This window comes from Homarus americanus, unplaced genomic scaffold (assembly GCF_018991925.1).
Source record: "Homarus americanus isolate GMGI-L3 unplaced genomic scaffold, GMGI_Hamer_2.0 scaffold4896, whole genome shotgun sequence".
NCBI lineage: Eukaryota > Metazoa > Arthropoda > Malacostraca > Decapoda > Nephropidae > Homarus > Homarus americanus.
The window spans coordinates 1,651,493-1,668,563 of NW_024749657.1; the positions used below are offsets into that span (position 1 = coordinate 1,651,493).

Sequence of the window (17,071 nt, forward strand, 5' to 3'; positions counted from 1 at the left end):
ACTAAAGCCTAATAAGTCACCTGGTCCCGATGAGATATTTGCCAGAGTATTAAAGGAATGTAAGGAAGAGCTTAGTATGCCCTTAGCAAAGTTGTTTAACATGTCCTTAAATACAGGTGTAGTACCAGAATCCTGGAGGATAGCGAATGTAAAACCGATTTTCAAGAAGGGGGATAGATCACTGTCCTCTAACTACCACTCAATCAGCCTAACATCAATAGTAGGCAAATTACTTGAATCAATCATTTCAAACTCTATTCGAAACCACCTGGAGAAGCACAAGTTGATTAATGATTCCCAACATGGCTTCTCAAGCGGGCGTTCATGTTTAACTAATCTGTTAACATTCTTTTCATCAGTTTTCGAATCAGTGGACGAAGGGCACAATTATGATGTGGTATATCTCGACTTTAGCAAAGCCTTCGACAAAGTCCCCAACGAAAGACTAATTAGAAAAGTAGAAGCACATGGCATCAAAGGTAATATCCTTAAATGGATTAAGGCGTGGTTACAGGACAGGAAACAGCTAGTGAGCATTAACGGCACTAAGTCCCATTGGAGCAACGTCACTAGTGGAGTTCCCCAGGGCTCAGTACTTGGACCATTATTATTTATTATATACATAAACGACATAGATATCGGCAGAGACAGCATCATAAGTAAATTTGCTGATGACACTAAAATAGGACGCGTTATTAAATCTGACGAGGACTCAGCAAAACTACAGGAAGATCTAAACAAATTTTTCGAATGGTCTGAAAAATGGCAGATGAAATTCAACGTGGACAAATGTAAAGTGCTCAGTATAGGAGATGTAAACAGGGAAACCAGATACCAGATGAACAACGATGTCATAGAGAAATCCGACTGCAAGAGAGATTTAGGAGTAATGATAAGTAGGAACCTTAAGCCAAGTAAACAATGTGTTTTTGCTCGTAACAAGGCTAATAAAGTACTTGGGTTCATACAAAGGAGTGTTAGTTACAAGACTAGCAAAGTCATCCTAAAACTGTATCTTGCCCTTGTGAGACCACACCTGGATTACGGAGTTCAGTTCTGGTCACCATATTACAGAATGGATTTTGAATCCTTGGAAAGAATTCAGAGGAGAATGACAAGACTAATCCCGGGCATTAGGGACCTTGAGTATAGAGACAGGTTAAAGCATCTTAATTTGCACTCCCTCGAGAGACGTAGAGCGAGGGGCGACCTGATAGAGGTGTATAAATGGAAGTCAGGGCTAAACAAAGGGGACATTACAAAGGTACTCAAACTATCCAACCAGGAGAGAACTCGTAACAATGGTTTTAAATTAGACAAATTTAGATTTAGGCGCGAAATAGGTAAACACTGGTTTGGAAACAGAGTAGTGGATGAATGGAACAAGTTACCAAATATCATCATTAACTCGAATACGCTGAATAGCTTCAAACATAGGTTGGATGCTCATATGAGCAATGGGGGTTGGGTGTAAACGGGACTGTCCAGTATGGGTCAATAGGCCCGCTGCAGTTTCCTCCATTCTTATGTTATGTTCTTATGAGACGGGACAACACCTCACAACGACATACCTGGGTGTTGAGTGTTGGTCTCTCTCTCTCTCTCTCTCTCTCTCTCTCTCTCTCTCTGTCATCATCACTTGTCTCTTGTCCTCTGCAACTACAAACTTACAAGCGTTGAACTCGCTGGATAGTCTGTATAATACAAGGTCAATATATTGACCTTGGTATAATAGGACTTCTGTGATCCTCCCCCACTACATCCTCGATCCGGCTCTTGAAATGAGGTCATGACTTTGGTGACTCCTCTCATGCGTGAATCAAGAGGAAATTTGATAATGGTTGATTGATTTTCCCGGTTGTGTGGATAAGGTGAGGCAATTCTCTGTGCGCTCATGTGGGCGTTTGAATGTAAACAACCTCATGGTGTAACCGCGGCAACCTCACGCTTGTATTTGCGAGTTCATTCTCCACTAGTTCGTCAGAGAGCTTGTGTCTAAAGGTATGTAAGATCATATTGTTAAAAACGGTCAAATACAGGTGTAATCTTCGGGGCTCAGAACTGACGAGGTGTAGATAATAGTCCACTAGAATTTTAAACATGACGTGTCTGAAGGTTTATGAAATAGCTAAGTTCGTGTGGGTGTAGCGTTACCATTGACGTACGTGTGTGTGTGTGTGTGTGCACCTTGGGTAAAACGGGTGACTGACTGTTCCTCTTCGATCATCGGGGGTGAGATGTTCTTGACCGAGCCTTGATAGATTGTGACAGTCATTCACCATCAGTACTATCTCTTATATATTTTAATTGTTCATGGACTCGTGTAATTACTAACCTTGCTGCACGCTTAAAGACCTTAGTTGGTGAAGCGCAATAATGCATTATAACATCAACATTTGTTATTATATATAAAAAAAAAAAACATTATCTACAATTATAGATAGATGATAAATTCTGCAATAATCACACTTTATGTTATTGACAGCACAGTGCACAAACACAACTCAGGATCAGTGTACTGTACATACGTATGTCACATCAACTTGTACAAACAAAATCATTATTTGGCGCCAAAACTTTCTGATGTAAAGTTGTAAACACTGTGTCTGGTGCACAAGTGCCGTCTTCAGCCTCACCCAGTCTCATGGCCAGCTTCTTGTTTCTTGTGTAACAGCCTCAAGTTAAAGACACCACAAGTACAGTGAGCTAATTTCTTTGGGGTAAGAGTTAATTGTGAAATGTTGTAATAACTTGCCTGAGAATGATATGCCAGCACTTACAAAACACTGGCACATACTCACGCACGTACAGTATGTTCATAGAGGCCGTACGTGCTAACTGAACTAACCAACTGCCCGACTGGCACCCTGGCTACATAGGCGAGAAGTGGCAAAGAGGATAAAGTTGTTTCAGTTATGACTCTAAATTTACCTTTGAGCTTAGGAAGGATTATTTGTACAGGGTAACTAGTTGCCACCTTAACTGGAACAAGGTCAAGGTTCACGGAGTTCACCGACATATTTTACCAGCACACGATAAGGTCTGTCCCACTCGTGCTCCTTAATGACGCCATATTGGGTAAAAAGAATTTGTGTGTGTGTGTGTGTGTGTCACCAGGGTCGTGTTGGCTGTGTTACTGTGACCTGACTGGGTTTGTCTGATGGTCATACTAGATCGAGGTGCCAAATAAGATTATGACAGCTTTGTTCGACTTATCTTCTTCATAACTGATCGATCGGGAAGTCCACTAGTGTGTCGCTGGAGCTGTTATAGGTGACACTAGCGTATCGTACGTGGCCAGTTGTCAAATTTCTCTTTGTGTTTGTCTATTTTCTCTTTGTTAGGCTCACATACATACATACACGTAGGAGATCTCGCACTAAGGATGGAGGTGAGAAGGAAAACTCACAATGGCGTTTTCTATATATATATATATATATATATATATATATATATATATATATATATATATATATATATATATATATATATGTATATATATATATATATATATATATATATACTTGAGGAGCTTGTTGAAAGGAGGTCTTGTCTGGAGAGCGTTGAGTAGAATAACCTCCACGGCTGTTGTTGTTGTTGAGATTGTCGGACACGGGCCTTTGCCTGTAAGCGGCCCATTTGGTAGTTCCGGCTGGACCTCTTGGAGCGGTCAGACCGGATTTGGGATTTGGGGATGGAGGTTGTCCTACCTGCAGATATGAAAGAATACTGCAGGTTGCAAGTGTGAGCGGACCCCCGATCAGTGAACGCTTACCACCAACCCCCACTCTTGGACGTGGTCAGTTTCGGAGTGGCGCGCCCCCCGAACTGGGGTCTGCACTTGCTGGGGGAGGACACTTCCTAACCTATCTGGGTGGTGGGTATCGTGTGATGACCCGGAGAAGGTGGTGAATGTGGTTTGTTTGGGCCTTTTGGGTTAGAGTGGCCGCTGGTGTTGTGTATTCTTCTTGGAAGTTTCGAATTCTGTTTCGGAGACTTTGTGTGACTTCGCAGTCGAGAGATAGTGTTCCAGTGGGTTGGCCGCTGGCTCCTGACAGTAGGTGCATTCCATGACGTCATTTCCGATCGTCTGCCAGGTGCACTTGTACCCTAGTCGTAGTCGATGAAGGCTAACTTGGGTTTGTCTTAGTGTTTTCTTGTCTGCGAAAGGTGGTTCCCCTTTTGTAGCCACCAGGTACCATTTGGCTGATTGGGAACCAGCATTGATTGCGTCAAGGAAGCTCTTTTGGATGTGGAGCTTGGTAGTCCTTCTGAGGTGGTTCTTGATCTGTTGCACGCTTGCTGGAACTTGAATGTGTATGCTTCTAGAACGTGTGGCTGCCTTGGCTGCTTCGTCTGCCATGTCATTTCCCCCGATCCCTACATGACTGGGAATCCAGTGTAAGACGATTGGGCGATTTTGTGAACTAAACAAGCGCGGGAAGTTCGATGGGGAAACTGCGAATTCACAGTTAACGAGAGTGCGAATAAAAATTTCACACATGTTTTAAAGAGGAAAATACAAAATAAATGAAGAATAGAAGATGTATTTATTAAAGTTTAAATAAAATAATAACTTATTTGTTCCGAAAATGACGTACAGTCTCTTCATTGATATAAGCATACATTCACGTAATTTTCCCTTATCACATGGCAGTTACGAGACTGATAGAGCAATGGGAGCCTTTGAAACTATTTTACCAGCATAAGTATGGAGGAAAAATTTCACACAATTTCATCTATTCTAGAAATCTTAAATGATCCATCCATATGCCTATACTTCCATTTTCTCAACGATATTTTGCCAAAGTTTAATAACTTAAACCTTCTTTTCCGAAGTCAAGAACCTTCAATACAACATAATAGATGCAGTGATCTTTACCGTGATGTATTGTGGAGTTGCATGAAGAGAGAGATGGGGTGAACAGGCTCTCAAGTACAGCAAATATAGAGCCTGAAGACAACACAAAATTCCTCCCCCTTTATTAGATATATCTTGGGATAGAAGTTCCTGGTCTCCTCCAGTCTGAAGAGTATAGGGACAGGAAAGACATGTTAGAAGATGTGATGAATAGGTACAGGCAATTTGTGATTATATCTTGCAAAGAAATGAGAAAAGGGTTTCCACTTGGTAATGAACCTATACAGATGTGTTCTGTATTTTCAGTATTTTTTTTTTAAATGAGCAGTCGAGGGTGACAATGCCTTCAATGTTACCTTTAATGAACGCTTTCCCTAGAATATATCTCACGAACAAACAGCAGTTAGATAATGAGTGGAGAGCCATTGACAACATAAAATTTCCTGACTATAAAAAAATCAAAGAAATACAGAGATATTCTACAAGGAAATGTCAAGTATGAAAGATGATTTTGGTGAACCATATTTCCGTGAGCTGCTATACTTTGCTGTGAAGATATTATCTTTGCCCACATCAAATGTTGATGTATAAAGAATCTTTTCCAAGGTGAATCTGACCAAAACTAAGCAAAGAAATATTCTTTCTATGCAAACTTTAGCATCTCTAATCATTTCATCTGAAATAGTTCACAAATGTGTTTCATACGAGCCAAGTGAAAATTTGATTCGGTTTGTAAAAAATCATAATGATTAATTGTAAATACCATGTATATGTATTGTTTATTACCTTTGTATTTCATTACAAAATGGGGAAGTATATTCACATTTTGTTACTTTTTTCCTAAACCTTATTACGATTTCTTTTTCATTCCATATCAAAATAAAACGTATTTCAATATCAATAAATATCGCCTTTGATATATTCTATCTATTTCCTGTTGAATTTAGTGACTCAATAATTGTACTATCGTGGACAAAAATTCGCTCCCCGTGGTGAAACTGAGTCACGGGAATGAATCTCCGAACTGACTTACCCTGACTGTCATCTGGTGCTGGTGTGTTTTTTTTTGTTTAACAAATTTATTGGCAGAGCTTGTAGTACAGTTTGCCTATTCTGAGTAATTCAGTCAGGTCTTGACACTGAGGGTGGTATCACTTCTCACTGTCACGCAGGACAGAGGTTCACACACAAAGAAATACATCATATTCATTAACAACTATAAATGTATATAGGTCAGATTCATATGGGTAATGTCACTGTTCACTGCCACGCAGGCTGTTTTATCTCATTTGGAGTCAATACTGCTTCAGATTGGGAGGGGGATAACGTTTGTCCACGATAGTACAAGTTTTCTCTTAAGTGACGTGTGGCAACTGACCGGTGTGAACTAAACGGCAACTCTGATAGTGGTGAGTCAAAACAAGTTGCTACGGATACGTCAATTCAACTCAGTGTTCGCTGCACACTCACTGTAGTGGGTGCTCCCGCTTCTTTTGGTTGTGCCGCCTGAAGTAGTGCAGTACTCTACGTCTGCCGACCGTAAGCTGTTATAAATTGTGGTGTTAATAACAGATACTAATTTCTTAGAAAACAATAAGGTGTATATTACTTTATACTTTCTACAGTATATGTATGTACTATGAATGTACAGTACTTTCTTTGTGATTAATGAGAACCTAAGTTAAATAATAGATCGCATACTGCTATACCAAGCATATTATAGATACAAATTAATAAGATTAATATTATATTTAGATCAAAGGGCATATGGGAGTTCCGCCTCTTTAGTGATGATTTAATGATGGAGCAATATATATATCAAGGTATTGGATATTTGGACCCATATTCGGACCCATATTCTAGAACAGGGTGGTAATATAGACGATATATGCCTAGATTTTGCCAAGGCTATCGACAGTGTACCCCATGAAAGGCTGAAAATCAAACTGGATGGACACGGGATTCGAGGAAATGTCCAGCGTGGATAGAAGACTTCCTACATGAACACAAGCGGTGTGTGGTGGTTAATGGCAAGAAATCATCATCATTACCTGTCACAAGCAGGGTACCACAGGGCAGTGTATTGGGCCCGCTGTTGTTTGTTTCATAAATGACATGCCTGACGTTGTACACTCCTCCATACAAATGTTTGCGGATGACGCCAAGTTATTTCGGGAAATCAAGAACCATACGGACTGTGAAGAGCTGCAGAAAAATCTCTGTGAGCTCCAAGAATGGTCGAAGAAATGGCTGCTGAGATTCAATGTCACGAAGTGTAAGAGGATGCACCTGGGGCGTACCAACGGTAAGGAGGCGTATCATATGTCCCAACGGGATGAAGAAACTGCACTATTTACGACTGAATGTGAGAAGGACCTAGGTGTGTATGTTGACAATGAGCTGAAGTTCTCGGGCCATTGCGAGAAAAGGGTAAATCAGGCAAATAAATTATTGGGTCTTATAAGAAGGTCGTTCAGATATCTAGACGGTCCGTCCCTCGTAACGATCTTCAGGAGTGAAATGCTGCCCCATCTGGAGTACTGTCACCCCGTCTGGTCCCCGAGATATGCTAGCTTGGGTGTATAAGCATCTCAGGGGGCACTACTCAGTCGAATGTCCGTACTTGGAGCTGGCAGACGCTTGCCCCACAAGGGGTCACAGCTCAAGATTGAAGAAGCCGCAAGTCCAGAAAACTAATGAGGGCAAACTTTTTCGGAGTGAGGGTTGTAAACTCTTGGAACAATCTACCGGAAACCCTGAGCCAACCCGACTCTCACACCCTCTCTCACTACATCCTCACTTGCCCTATGACCTCCTACAGGTCCCCAGCCGTTACCAACACCTCTTCCCTCCCAGACCAGATATCCCTCCTCCTAGTCACAGGCCTGGCATTTGACATTATTAGGGACCTGCCACTCTTTGCCATAATCAGATAAAATGTACCGGGAACTTTCCCCCCACACACTCATCATTCTCTCACTTTATGTAACTTGACAAAACCTATGACCCTTCAGGCTTTTACGCCCTTAATGTACGAATCTTAAAGGCAAGTATGAACTTTTCATGCTTCCCTGTTGGGCGCTGTAAACGCTTCTGCGCTTCACCTTGCACAGGATGTAAGGGGGTGCCCAATAAACTAGCTCCCTCGGGGGCAAATCTGAATCTGAATCTACCAGAAAGTGTTGTGTCGGCACCGAGTGTGAGCTCTTTCAAGACAAGACTTGACCAACACTGGAGCAGGTTCAGGTACACTCAAGCAAGGTAGGTATCTACTTACCTTGCATTCAGGAGCCGGTGCATGCTCAGTACTTGCCAACGGTGCGAATCAAAGACGTGACCGATCGCTCAAGATATATATATATATATATATATATATATATATATATATATATATATATATATATATATATATATATATATATATACGTAATATTACGATTTTCTATAATAGAAGGGAAAATGTGTGGTGAGGGGTAACGAAGATACAGTACAGTACAGTAATTATATTAGAGTAGTCCTCACACTCGGTGAATTTCATTGTTCCTGTTATTAGTTTTATAAATTTCTGAATAATAACCACTGCATTATACACCATTCAGAGTGTTATATGAGATCACATTAGATTTGTATTTATCAATTGTAATTTGTATTACTTTTCGATAATAGGCTACTGAATAAAAAAATAACCAAAACATTCCAACAATTTTATTTTGACAATACATGAAAAAATACACATATTTAAACATTTAGAAGCATAACTAAGCACAAGAAATATATACATGACCTTATTTTACACATTGCAATATGGCTTGAGTTGTGTGACTCAACAGAATATAATTCTGCTAAAATATCGCTAGTAAAATGTAGGTAAGGTAATTAAATACGTCTACAATTTATTTCTGTGTGTTCTATATGGTATTTTAGCCATGAAAAAGCATATTTCCTAAAGTCGGTAATTTACCGAGTCGGAGCAGTGACGTCACGGCTTACCGACTACATCATCAATACCGATTAACAGACGAAGTACCGCCTGTGAGCCAATCAGCGTGTTCGATAAACAAGAGTGGAAATCCCGACAGCCCTCACTGTCAAGACTTGACTGAATTACTCAGAATAGGCAAACTGTACTCCAAGCTTTGTCAATAAATTTGTTAAACTAAACTAAGCCCAGTTCTTGCCAACAGAGACGTGACCGATAAAAGTAAGTAATATATTAACTAGGTGGTACAGTTGAACAGTAATAAGTCAAAGAAAATAATTCTAACTCCGTTTTATTTCTGTTGGAATACAGTATTCTTTATTCTTGCAGTATGAGTTATTGTTTTAATTAAAAAGTATTGCAATGTTCATTTGTTTTCTATTAAATTATTTATTCATAAGATAGAGGTAAAGGTAAAGAGTAATACCAAAAGGAACCATAGTTCGTGTCGCAGTTGCCAGACAGTAACTCATTATTCTCAGTAAACTTTCTACATACAAAGAAATTCCTCTGTATAAATATTAATTATAATAACTAAATTACGTTAAATAATATTATTCGTGATTTATAGTAATATTTTGTACGTTTAATAGACAACTTATTACACTACGCAATACATACTTGGTGAATGAGTCACTGTGTATAAGAGGAGGCGCAGCAACCATCTTGTGAAGGTTACTACCACAGAGAACCTTCCCCTATCTCTAGTTGAACACAGAACCGACGGCCACAGCTGGAGTCTTCAAGAACCCATACTCACACGCACCATCTCTGTGAAAGAATATTAACTTGAACATATATTAAAGATCAGAACTCTAGTGGATAATCATAAATAGAAACTCAATATTCAGGTTGGTTGTGACGGGAGTTTTTGTCCTTCATAAATTGACCAAGTAATTTTTGGTGGTGTTTATCTGTTACAAGTAGATTAATGTTGGGAATGTTTAATAGTAGCTCACATCCTCTAGCTAGCATACATCCTCTAGCTAGCTTACATCTTGTAGCTAGCTTACATCCTGTAGCTAGCTTACATCCTGTAGCTAGCTCACCAGCTGTAGGGTTCTGGTACAATAATTATGTTTTGCTTTCATGCACAGTATATCTCCACTAAGTAATAAACGTCAGATCTGAAGTAAAATATATGTAGACATACTCTCAAAGTTAGTGAGTTGCATACTAATATCCTACATTAATTAGTAAAAATAAATGCATTAGTATACAGTACTGTGTGTTAATTGTTATTACGATGTGTGACTGGTAGTGAGCGATAAGTAGGATTTATTTATAGTGCTTACTGACAAAGTCTCTCGCCGTCTCCCCTCGTTGTTGAACCTCCAGCCACTGCCGCGCCGCGACGCTCAACACCCCACAGATCGTTCTGTGAAGTCAGTTGCCAGTTAAGGTAAAATCTTTAAATAATGTTGAATTGTATAAAGCTGTTCCTATACCACTAATAGTGATATAATTTTCTTATACTGTCTTTAGATTTTAATTCTATATTTAAAACCGGTTGGAATTGTTAGTATAAAATATTTTTTTTTATCTCGAAGCAAGTTACGTAGGATGTTGTTAAGTTTTTGTGTTGATGATAACACCGTGGCAGTTGTAGGCAAAGCAACTGCGTTGAATTAGAAAGGGTAAATGATTATTCATGCACCCAACAGTCCTAGATTTTGTTTATTTGGATGATGATGGCTTGAATTGAGTTATATTGCAGACTGTTGCAGTGCTAGCTTATGGAATGATGCATAAATGACTTTGGTCATGTGAAAGTTTTCTTTGCTTTTGCTTTTATCCTCTTCACCACTGATCAGCTCGTTAGCCACTTGAGCAATTGTTCACGTCTTGTTACGCACTGTTGGCAAGTACTGGGCATGCACCGGCTCCTGAATGTTTATCTGAACCTGCTCCAGTGCTCACACTCGGTGCCGTCACAACACACTCTGGCAGATTGTTTCAAGAGTTCACAACTCTCACTCAGAAAAAGTTACCCCTCTCAGTTTTCTGGACTTGTGGCTTCTTCAACCTTGAGCTGTGACCCCTCGTGGGACAGGCTTTCACCAGCTCCAGGTATGGGCACTCAACTGTAGTGCCCCCTGAGAAGTTTATAAACTTCAATTATGTCACCCCTTCCCCGTCTATAGTATAAGCCAGGCATTTGCCAGGCATTCTAATCTCTCTGGGTAACTGAAGAGTTGTCGACCAGGCACCAGTCTGGTGGCCCTCCTTTGGACATTTTCAATCAACTTACAGTCTCTACCTTATCTTGGAGACCAGACAGGGAAGCACCTCACTCTTGAAGAGCGTTACGAGGGACGGACCGTCTCAATGCCGAAACGACCTTCTTATACTGTCATAAAACTGTTGGCAGTCTTTTACAAGGTAGTCTCATAGTAGATGTTCCATCATAGCATCTCTTATGATACTCTCTAGTACTTTACATATTATGCTGGTTAGGTTCACTGGGCTATAGTTATTTGTGGAGTGACTATCTCCCTTCTTGAATATAGGGCTCACATAAGCCATTTTCCAGTCACTGTGGGCCTTTAGCTCATCCAGGCATTTACAGAACAGGATCTTAAGGGGCTCAGCAAGCTCATTGCACAACTAGTATCTTAGCCCGCTGGGATGCACCATATCAGGGCCGTGGGACTCTTTATGAACCTTCAGCTCTGACAATTTATTTATTTCTTGTATCCTCTTCTGAGTACACAATGTGGGTCAACGCTGTATTAAACTGTCTTTCCTCAAACGCAGGAAGATTGTTCGCATCCTCCCATGTGATCACCGAGGAAAAGAATCTGTTCAACGCCTCCACCTTGTCCTGGTCAGAATCTGCATAATTACCATGTTCTAGCCTCATGTTCAAAAGAAATGTGTGGTGAGTTTTGTCAAATTCAAAGTATGTCATCTGAATACAGGTACTGGTACTACAGTACTGTACACATTATTTTCCCCCAAATTATGTTGGAAAAGACCTTGAGGTTCTAAAATAATCATACAGTACACTTGTGTCATTATTGGAGTACAGTACTGTACAATAGTTAATTTCCTAGTTTCTGCCTTTTGGACATGGAAATCTGGAAGGGCTGTGAATACATGCAGATCTTAGGTTCTATTTGTGGGAATAGGTGAGGGATTCATATTACTTATTCCAATTAATGACAGCTCCTAGCCACTGTGTACCTGCATTGTATAGTGTCTGCAAAAGAAATGTGCCTCTTGTAACCTAAACTGATGTGGTACATTTCATTTGTGGAATTATCCCTGCTCCCATCAGTGGATGGAGTGTACGGTATCATACATCTAGCAGTACCAGAACCCTCCGGGATCCCTAACAGAAGCTTACTCAACTTTCAATTGCCTTTTGGCATTCATAGGGGGTGTATGGTATTATGTGCCACATCTTCCCAACCTTGGATTATCTAATATAATCAGTTGTAGTCTTGTATTTCCTTACAAAGAGGTTAATAATGGGCCCAACCAAGCTTTCCAAGGAGGCAAAAGAGTCGAATTTTAGCATGGAAGAAGCTAAATGTGACTACGGGTCCAAAAAGACCGCAACTTACATTAAAAACATAGCTGCTAAGAACTGCACCTGACTTGTACACCACTTGAGTGAGTGAGGGCCTGTGACACCAGACCAGGTGGTGCCCCCATGATCCATGAGACACGTGGTGAATGAGTTACCATAACATGATGTGAGGTCCCTCATAGCACCATCTGTGAGGAAGCTACACCACATGAAGTCTCTCATAAGACCATCTGTAAGGGAGCTACACCACATGAGGTCTCTCATAACACCACCTGTGAGGGATTTACACCACATGAGGTCTCTCATAACACCATCTGTGAAGGAGCTAAACCACACGAGGTCTCTCATAACACCACATGTGAGGGAGTTACACCATATGAGGTCCCTCATAACACCATCTGTGGGGGAATTACTACACCATGTAAGGTCCCTCATAACACCATCTGTGAAGGAATTACTACACCATGTGTTTGCTGTTCAACACCTCAGAGCATGCGACCCCAAAAATTTTACAATGAACATTGATAGGTATATGAAGGTATTGAAAGATCACATGTTGCTTTCATATGTAATTCATGGCACAAACATTTTCATGCAAGAAGGAGCACCCTGATATCCCCAAAGTGCTTCCACATGATTGCCACCCATTATTTATGGTTATTTTTCACATGAGGGATTATAAAACAAAAAAACAGAAATATGGTTATTTACTCATTTACTAGTGTTTTGTAATTTGTCCTTTGACATTCATTACTGCTTTCAACCTCCTTGGCACCACATTGTAAATAGCACATGAGTAGTGGTGCGTAGACTGCCACAGTGAGTGGTTAATACTCGGCTCTCAAGCCCTCCTCCCCTCCGCCCGACACTTGTTATTCTCATTGGGTAAATAGCAAGTGCAAGTTATTTTTAGAAACACTATCATGCACACTAACAGCAAGAATTTTAGATCCTGTGTGGTGGCAAGTTTGAAGGACTTGTGAAGTACAGTACTGTACTAGTACTTTATTAGTACTCATACTAATTATAATTATGTACAGCAATCAATGATTACTGTACAGTATATATGATTACTAATCATATATACTGGTTCTTGAGAGTACAGGGGCAGGTATTTTATATTTAGTAGCTACAGTATTCTGGTTCAGGGGTAAAATGATCCCGATTCTCACAACTACACTATTGTATTTGAAAGCCAGTTTTTCACTATATACAACATACCCTGACAATTCACTGCTTTTTAATTCACGGTCCTCGATTATTTATGGATGACACCCTGGATGTATCCAAGAATGTCTGCAGGTAGTTTTGAAGTTGCTGATATTTTTGTGCCCGGGACGGGGAGCCACTTGTTCTCGAGACAGTACAGTAATTTCTTTTACCTGTATATTGTATATATGTGTGTGTGTAGACACACATGCATATATACAATATAGGTAAAAGAAATAATTGTCCTAATCAAACACACAAAAGTACATTTCTTTACACATGAGTAAAAATGTAACACTTCCTGGTCAGCAAATTATATTCGTGGATTTGGCTAGTCGTCGCTATTTTGAGACCCAAACCCCCGCAATTTTTATGGATATGCTGTACAGTAGTTTGTAAATGAAAGGACATCATATACTGTACAGTACTTTACTGTCCATACTGTCATTAATTTGTGCAGTAAATTATTGAACACACCAAAGCTTGGAAGGTATGGAGGAGGAAGTTCCCACCCTCCTGATCACTTGCCGGGTATCATATTTTACCTACATACACTATGTGCATCATGATCTTACTTCTTGTTATAGAATTTTGGAAGGGATTTAATAACAATTGTTATACTGTGTAGAGGTGACGTTTGTAAAATAGCTACAGTACACTGTTAAACTGATAAATTTCCATTTCTTAAGTATTTAATCTTGATGAATTGTTAATTGTTCTTTTATTAATAATTTGTTTACTTTCCTTTCAGAAATGATGACTGGTAGATGCTTGATGGGCACCAGAAGTCTGGACAGAGATGTATAGAAAATAAAACTATCTCTTGGCTCCGCTTCTGTAAAAACTGTAATGTGGCTAAGAAAAGTCTAGCATATCATTACTGGAAGGGCAAATTGTTTGGAAGAACTTTTTAGTGAACTGGCTATTACTTTATACTTGAATAAAAGAAATATATTTGTGAAGTTAATCGCTTTTAATCTCTCAAAACTACTTATCTTATACCGTATATTATACCGTTAAGAATACAATTTGGGCCATCTAACACATTGGGCAAATATAAGATTCAGAACAGTGCTCATCTACACTCAGAGAGAGGTCGGCAAGAGCACGAATATTAACAAGGTTTTAGTACTTTATATATATAGATAGTGCAATGGGTGATGCCAGTCTGAATAATGAACAGCTTTCAAGGGAGCAGTATCGCAAGAACACATTTACAAATATTACCTTTAACATAGATGAAGAGGCATTTGCAAAGGCTGGTTTCTATTATACACATAAAGGGAATGTTGTAAAGTGCTTTCAGTGTAATTTAGAAATTGATACAAAACAAATGACTCCAGGAAAAGATATCACCATTCTCCACAAGGAAAAGAAACCCGATTGTATATTTGCACAATCCTTCAATCGGTCCAAGAAATTTGCTTCCTATGACAGTCTACGGTTTGAGAAAGAACGCTTAGAAACCTTCATTGAGTGGCCAGTGCCTTGGCTGCCTCCTCGTGACTTGGCTGCTGATGGCTTTTATTACCTGAGGACTGCTGACCATTGCGCCTGTGTTTTCTGCCGAGGTATTGTAGGTGCCTGGGAAATGGGCGACACACCCAGAGGAGAACACCAGCGGCACTTTCCCCACTGTCCATTCATCAGGGGCCAACCAGTTGGAAATATTCCACTTGTACACAGTGGTATTCTATCCAAGCTGAGTCCTAGTACTGGTGCAACACATTTGTCAACCAAACATGGGGTAGGAGTAGATGTCTGTGGTACTCCAAGACACATGGCTGGCTCATATCCAGAGAACAGTAAGTATATACTTTTTTTTTTTTCTCAACAAAAGATCTTATCTATGGCTAAGCAGTACTTTTTGTACAGGGTGATGAGGCAGATTCTTTTGAACTTTGGTTGAGTGGTGGAGCAAAAAATTTGGACTTAAATCATTGTTTGATGATGAAATACTTTAAATTCATGTATTGTAATGCAATACATGTAATTAGTAAATTTTGATATGAAAGATAAAAATTGTAAAATGACATAATTAATACTTTGGGTTCCCCCGTTCTGGAAAGCTCTTAGGACGGTCTACAATGGAAAAAGTAAAGAGAATGTCATAACTGTAGAGTCACCTCTCCTGGGTATATATAGTTTTCACTCAACCTTTCCCAGTACTGTATAATGCAGTGTGTCTAGAATCAGTAACAAAGACACTCATATTCAACCTTCATTTTTGTCTTCATTCATTCTCACTATGTTGTGTTTTGCTCTAATCCATTCTTGACCAAGGCCCCAAATATCAGTTTGCATCTGTACTGTACTTCACACACACACAACATCAGCTGTCAGCAGCACATCCTTCTTCAAATATCACTTGATGTCATGATTCATTCAAGCACACTGCTGGATGTTAATCCCACTCACACCTTTCTCCCCACACCTCCAGATTTATTAATATTATTTTATTTTTTTCAACCTTTGACTTTACATTATTTTAATATGTCCATTACCATCTGTGAAAACCTTGGGGTTCATTCTGCCCCAAACTTCTTTCACTCCCACATCATCTTATTTCATTATTATATATGCTTGGTAACCACACATTTAACTTGAACACTTGATTTCTGTTCCTTCCAATTAGCTCTCTGTAACCAGATTCCCTGCTTCATACAGTACAGAAAAGCCTCGAATAACGACAGTAATGTGTACTCCAATATTGCAGTGTAAGGTGAATCGTCTTATCACGAATCACTAATTACCATTAAAATAAAGCAATAATAATGAGATGTGTTCCATGTGTGACCTTTTCATATCTTTTGTGTGGCTTTTTACCCTCTTTTCCCCCAAAACAAGACAATTAATGAAATTTGCAAACTATATTCTTTAAATGATGCTTCTGAATGCACCTTATACAGTACAGTGACCCCTCGTTTAACGAACACCTCGGTTAACGTAATTTCGATTAACGAACTGCCTTCCATAAGGATCTTCAATTCGGTTAACGAAAAAAAATTCGCTTAACGAACTTCTTACGAACCGACCTCAACATGTTTTCGCTTGCACTGACCGGGCAACCAGCTTTAGTATCAGTCCGCCAATACATTAATCGGTTCTAGGGCTTAAATTCCTTACTATTTTTGTAAATATCAAGAAGTTTATACTATTCAATAATTTTAAAAGTTTAATATTCAATTTTTTAGTCATTTTAACAATTATTGAACGAAATTGAAGGTAAAGTGACTAGTTTAATGCGCGGCATCCAGCCTCTTAACACAGCAAACAGGCGTCAGTCTCTCTCTGTTTTCACTGGAGGTAACATCTTGCTTGAGACTCTCTTCAACTAAATGCTTTTTTTCTGTGTTTCCAAGCAAATTATTGGTCATTTTGAAATATATTTTATATATTGACAATATATAATGCAGTGCAGCATTGATTTAAAGAAAATAATCTTGAATTAAACCAGAGAGCTAAAATTTTATGGGTGAAATGGCAC

The 17,071-nt window shown here is 39.4% G+C and overlaps 1 protein-coding gene across 8 annotated transcripts in view; it reads left to right on the plus strand.

The window, feature by feature from the left end:
- LOC121853550 (death-associated inhibitor of apoptosis 2-like) overlaps positions 1-17,071 on the plus strand; it is a 39,311-nt gene that overhangs the window by 12,600 nt on the left and 9,640 nt on the right. For 3 of the 8 annotated variants that reach the window (XM_042347759.1, XM_042347760.1, XM_042347763.1), the window contains exon 2: positions 14,336-15,389. In XM_042347759.1, the coding sequence (XP_042203693.1) occupies positions 14,738-15,389 (652 nt within the window). In that variant the 5' untranslated portion in view covers positions 14,336-14,737. Of the gene's footprint in view, positions 1-6,294; positions 6,401-9,448; positions 9,692-10,178; positions 10,243-11,597; positions 11,722-14,335; positions 15,390-17,071 lie in introns of those variants that run through there. The other 5 variants (XM_042347762.1, XM_042347761.1, XM_042347758.1 and 2 more) reach the window with 5 other exon arrangements.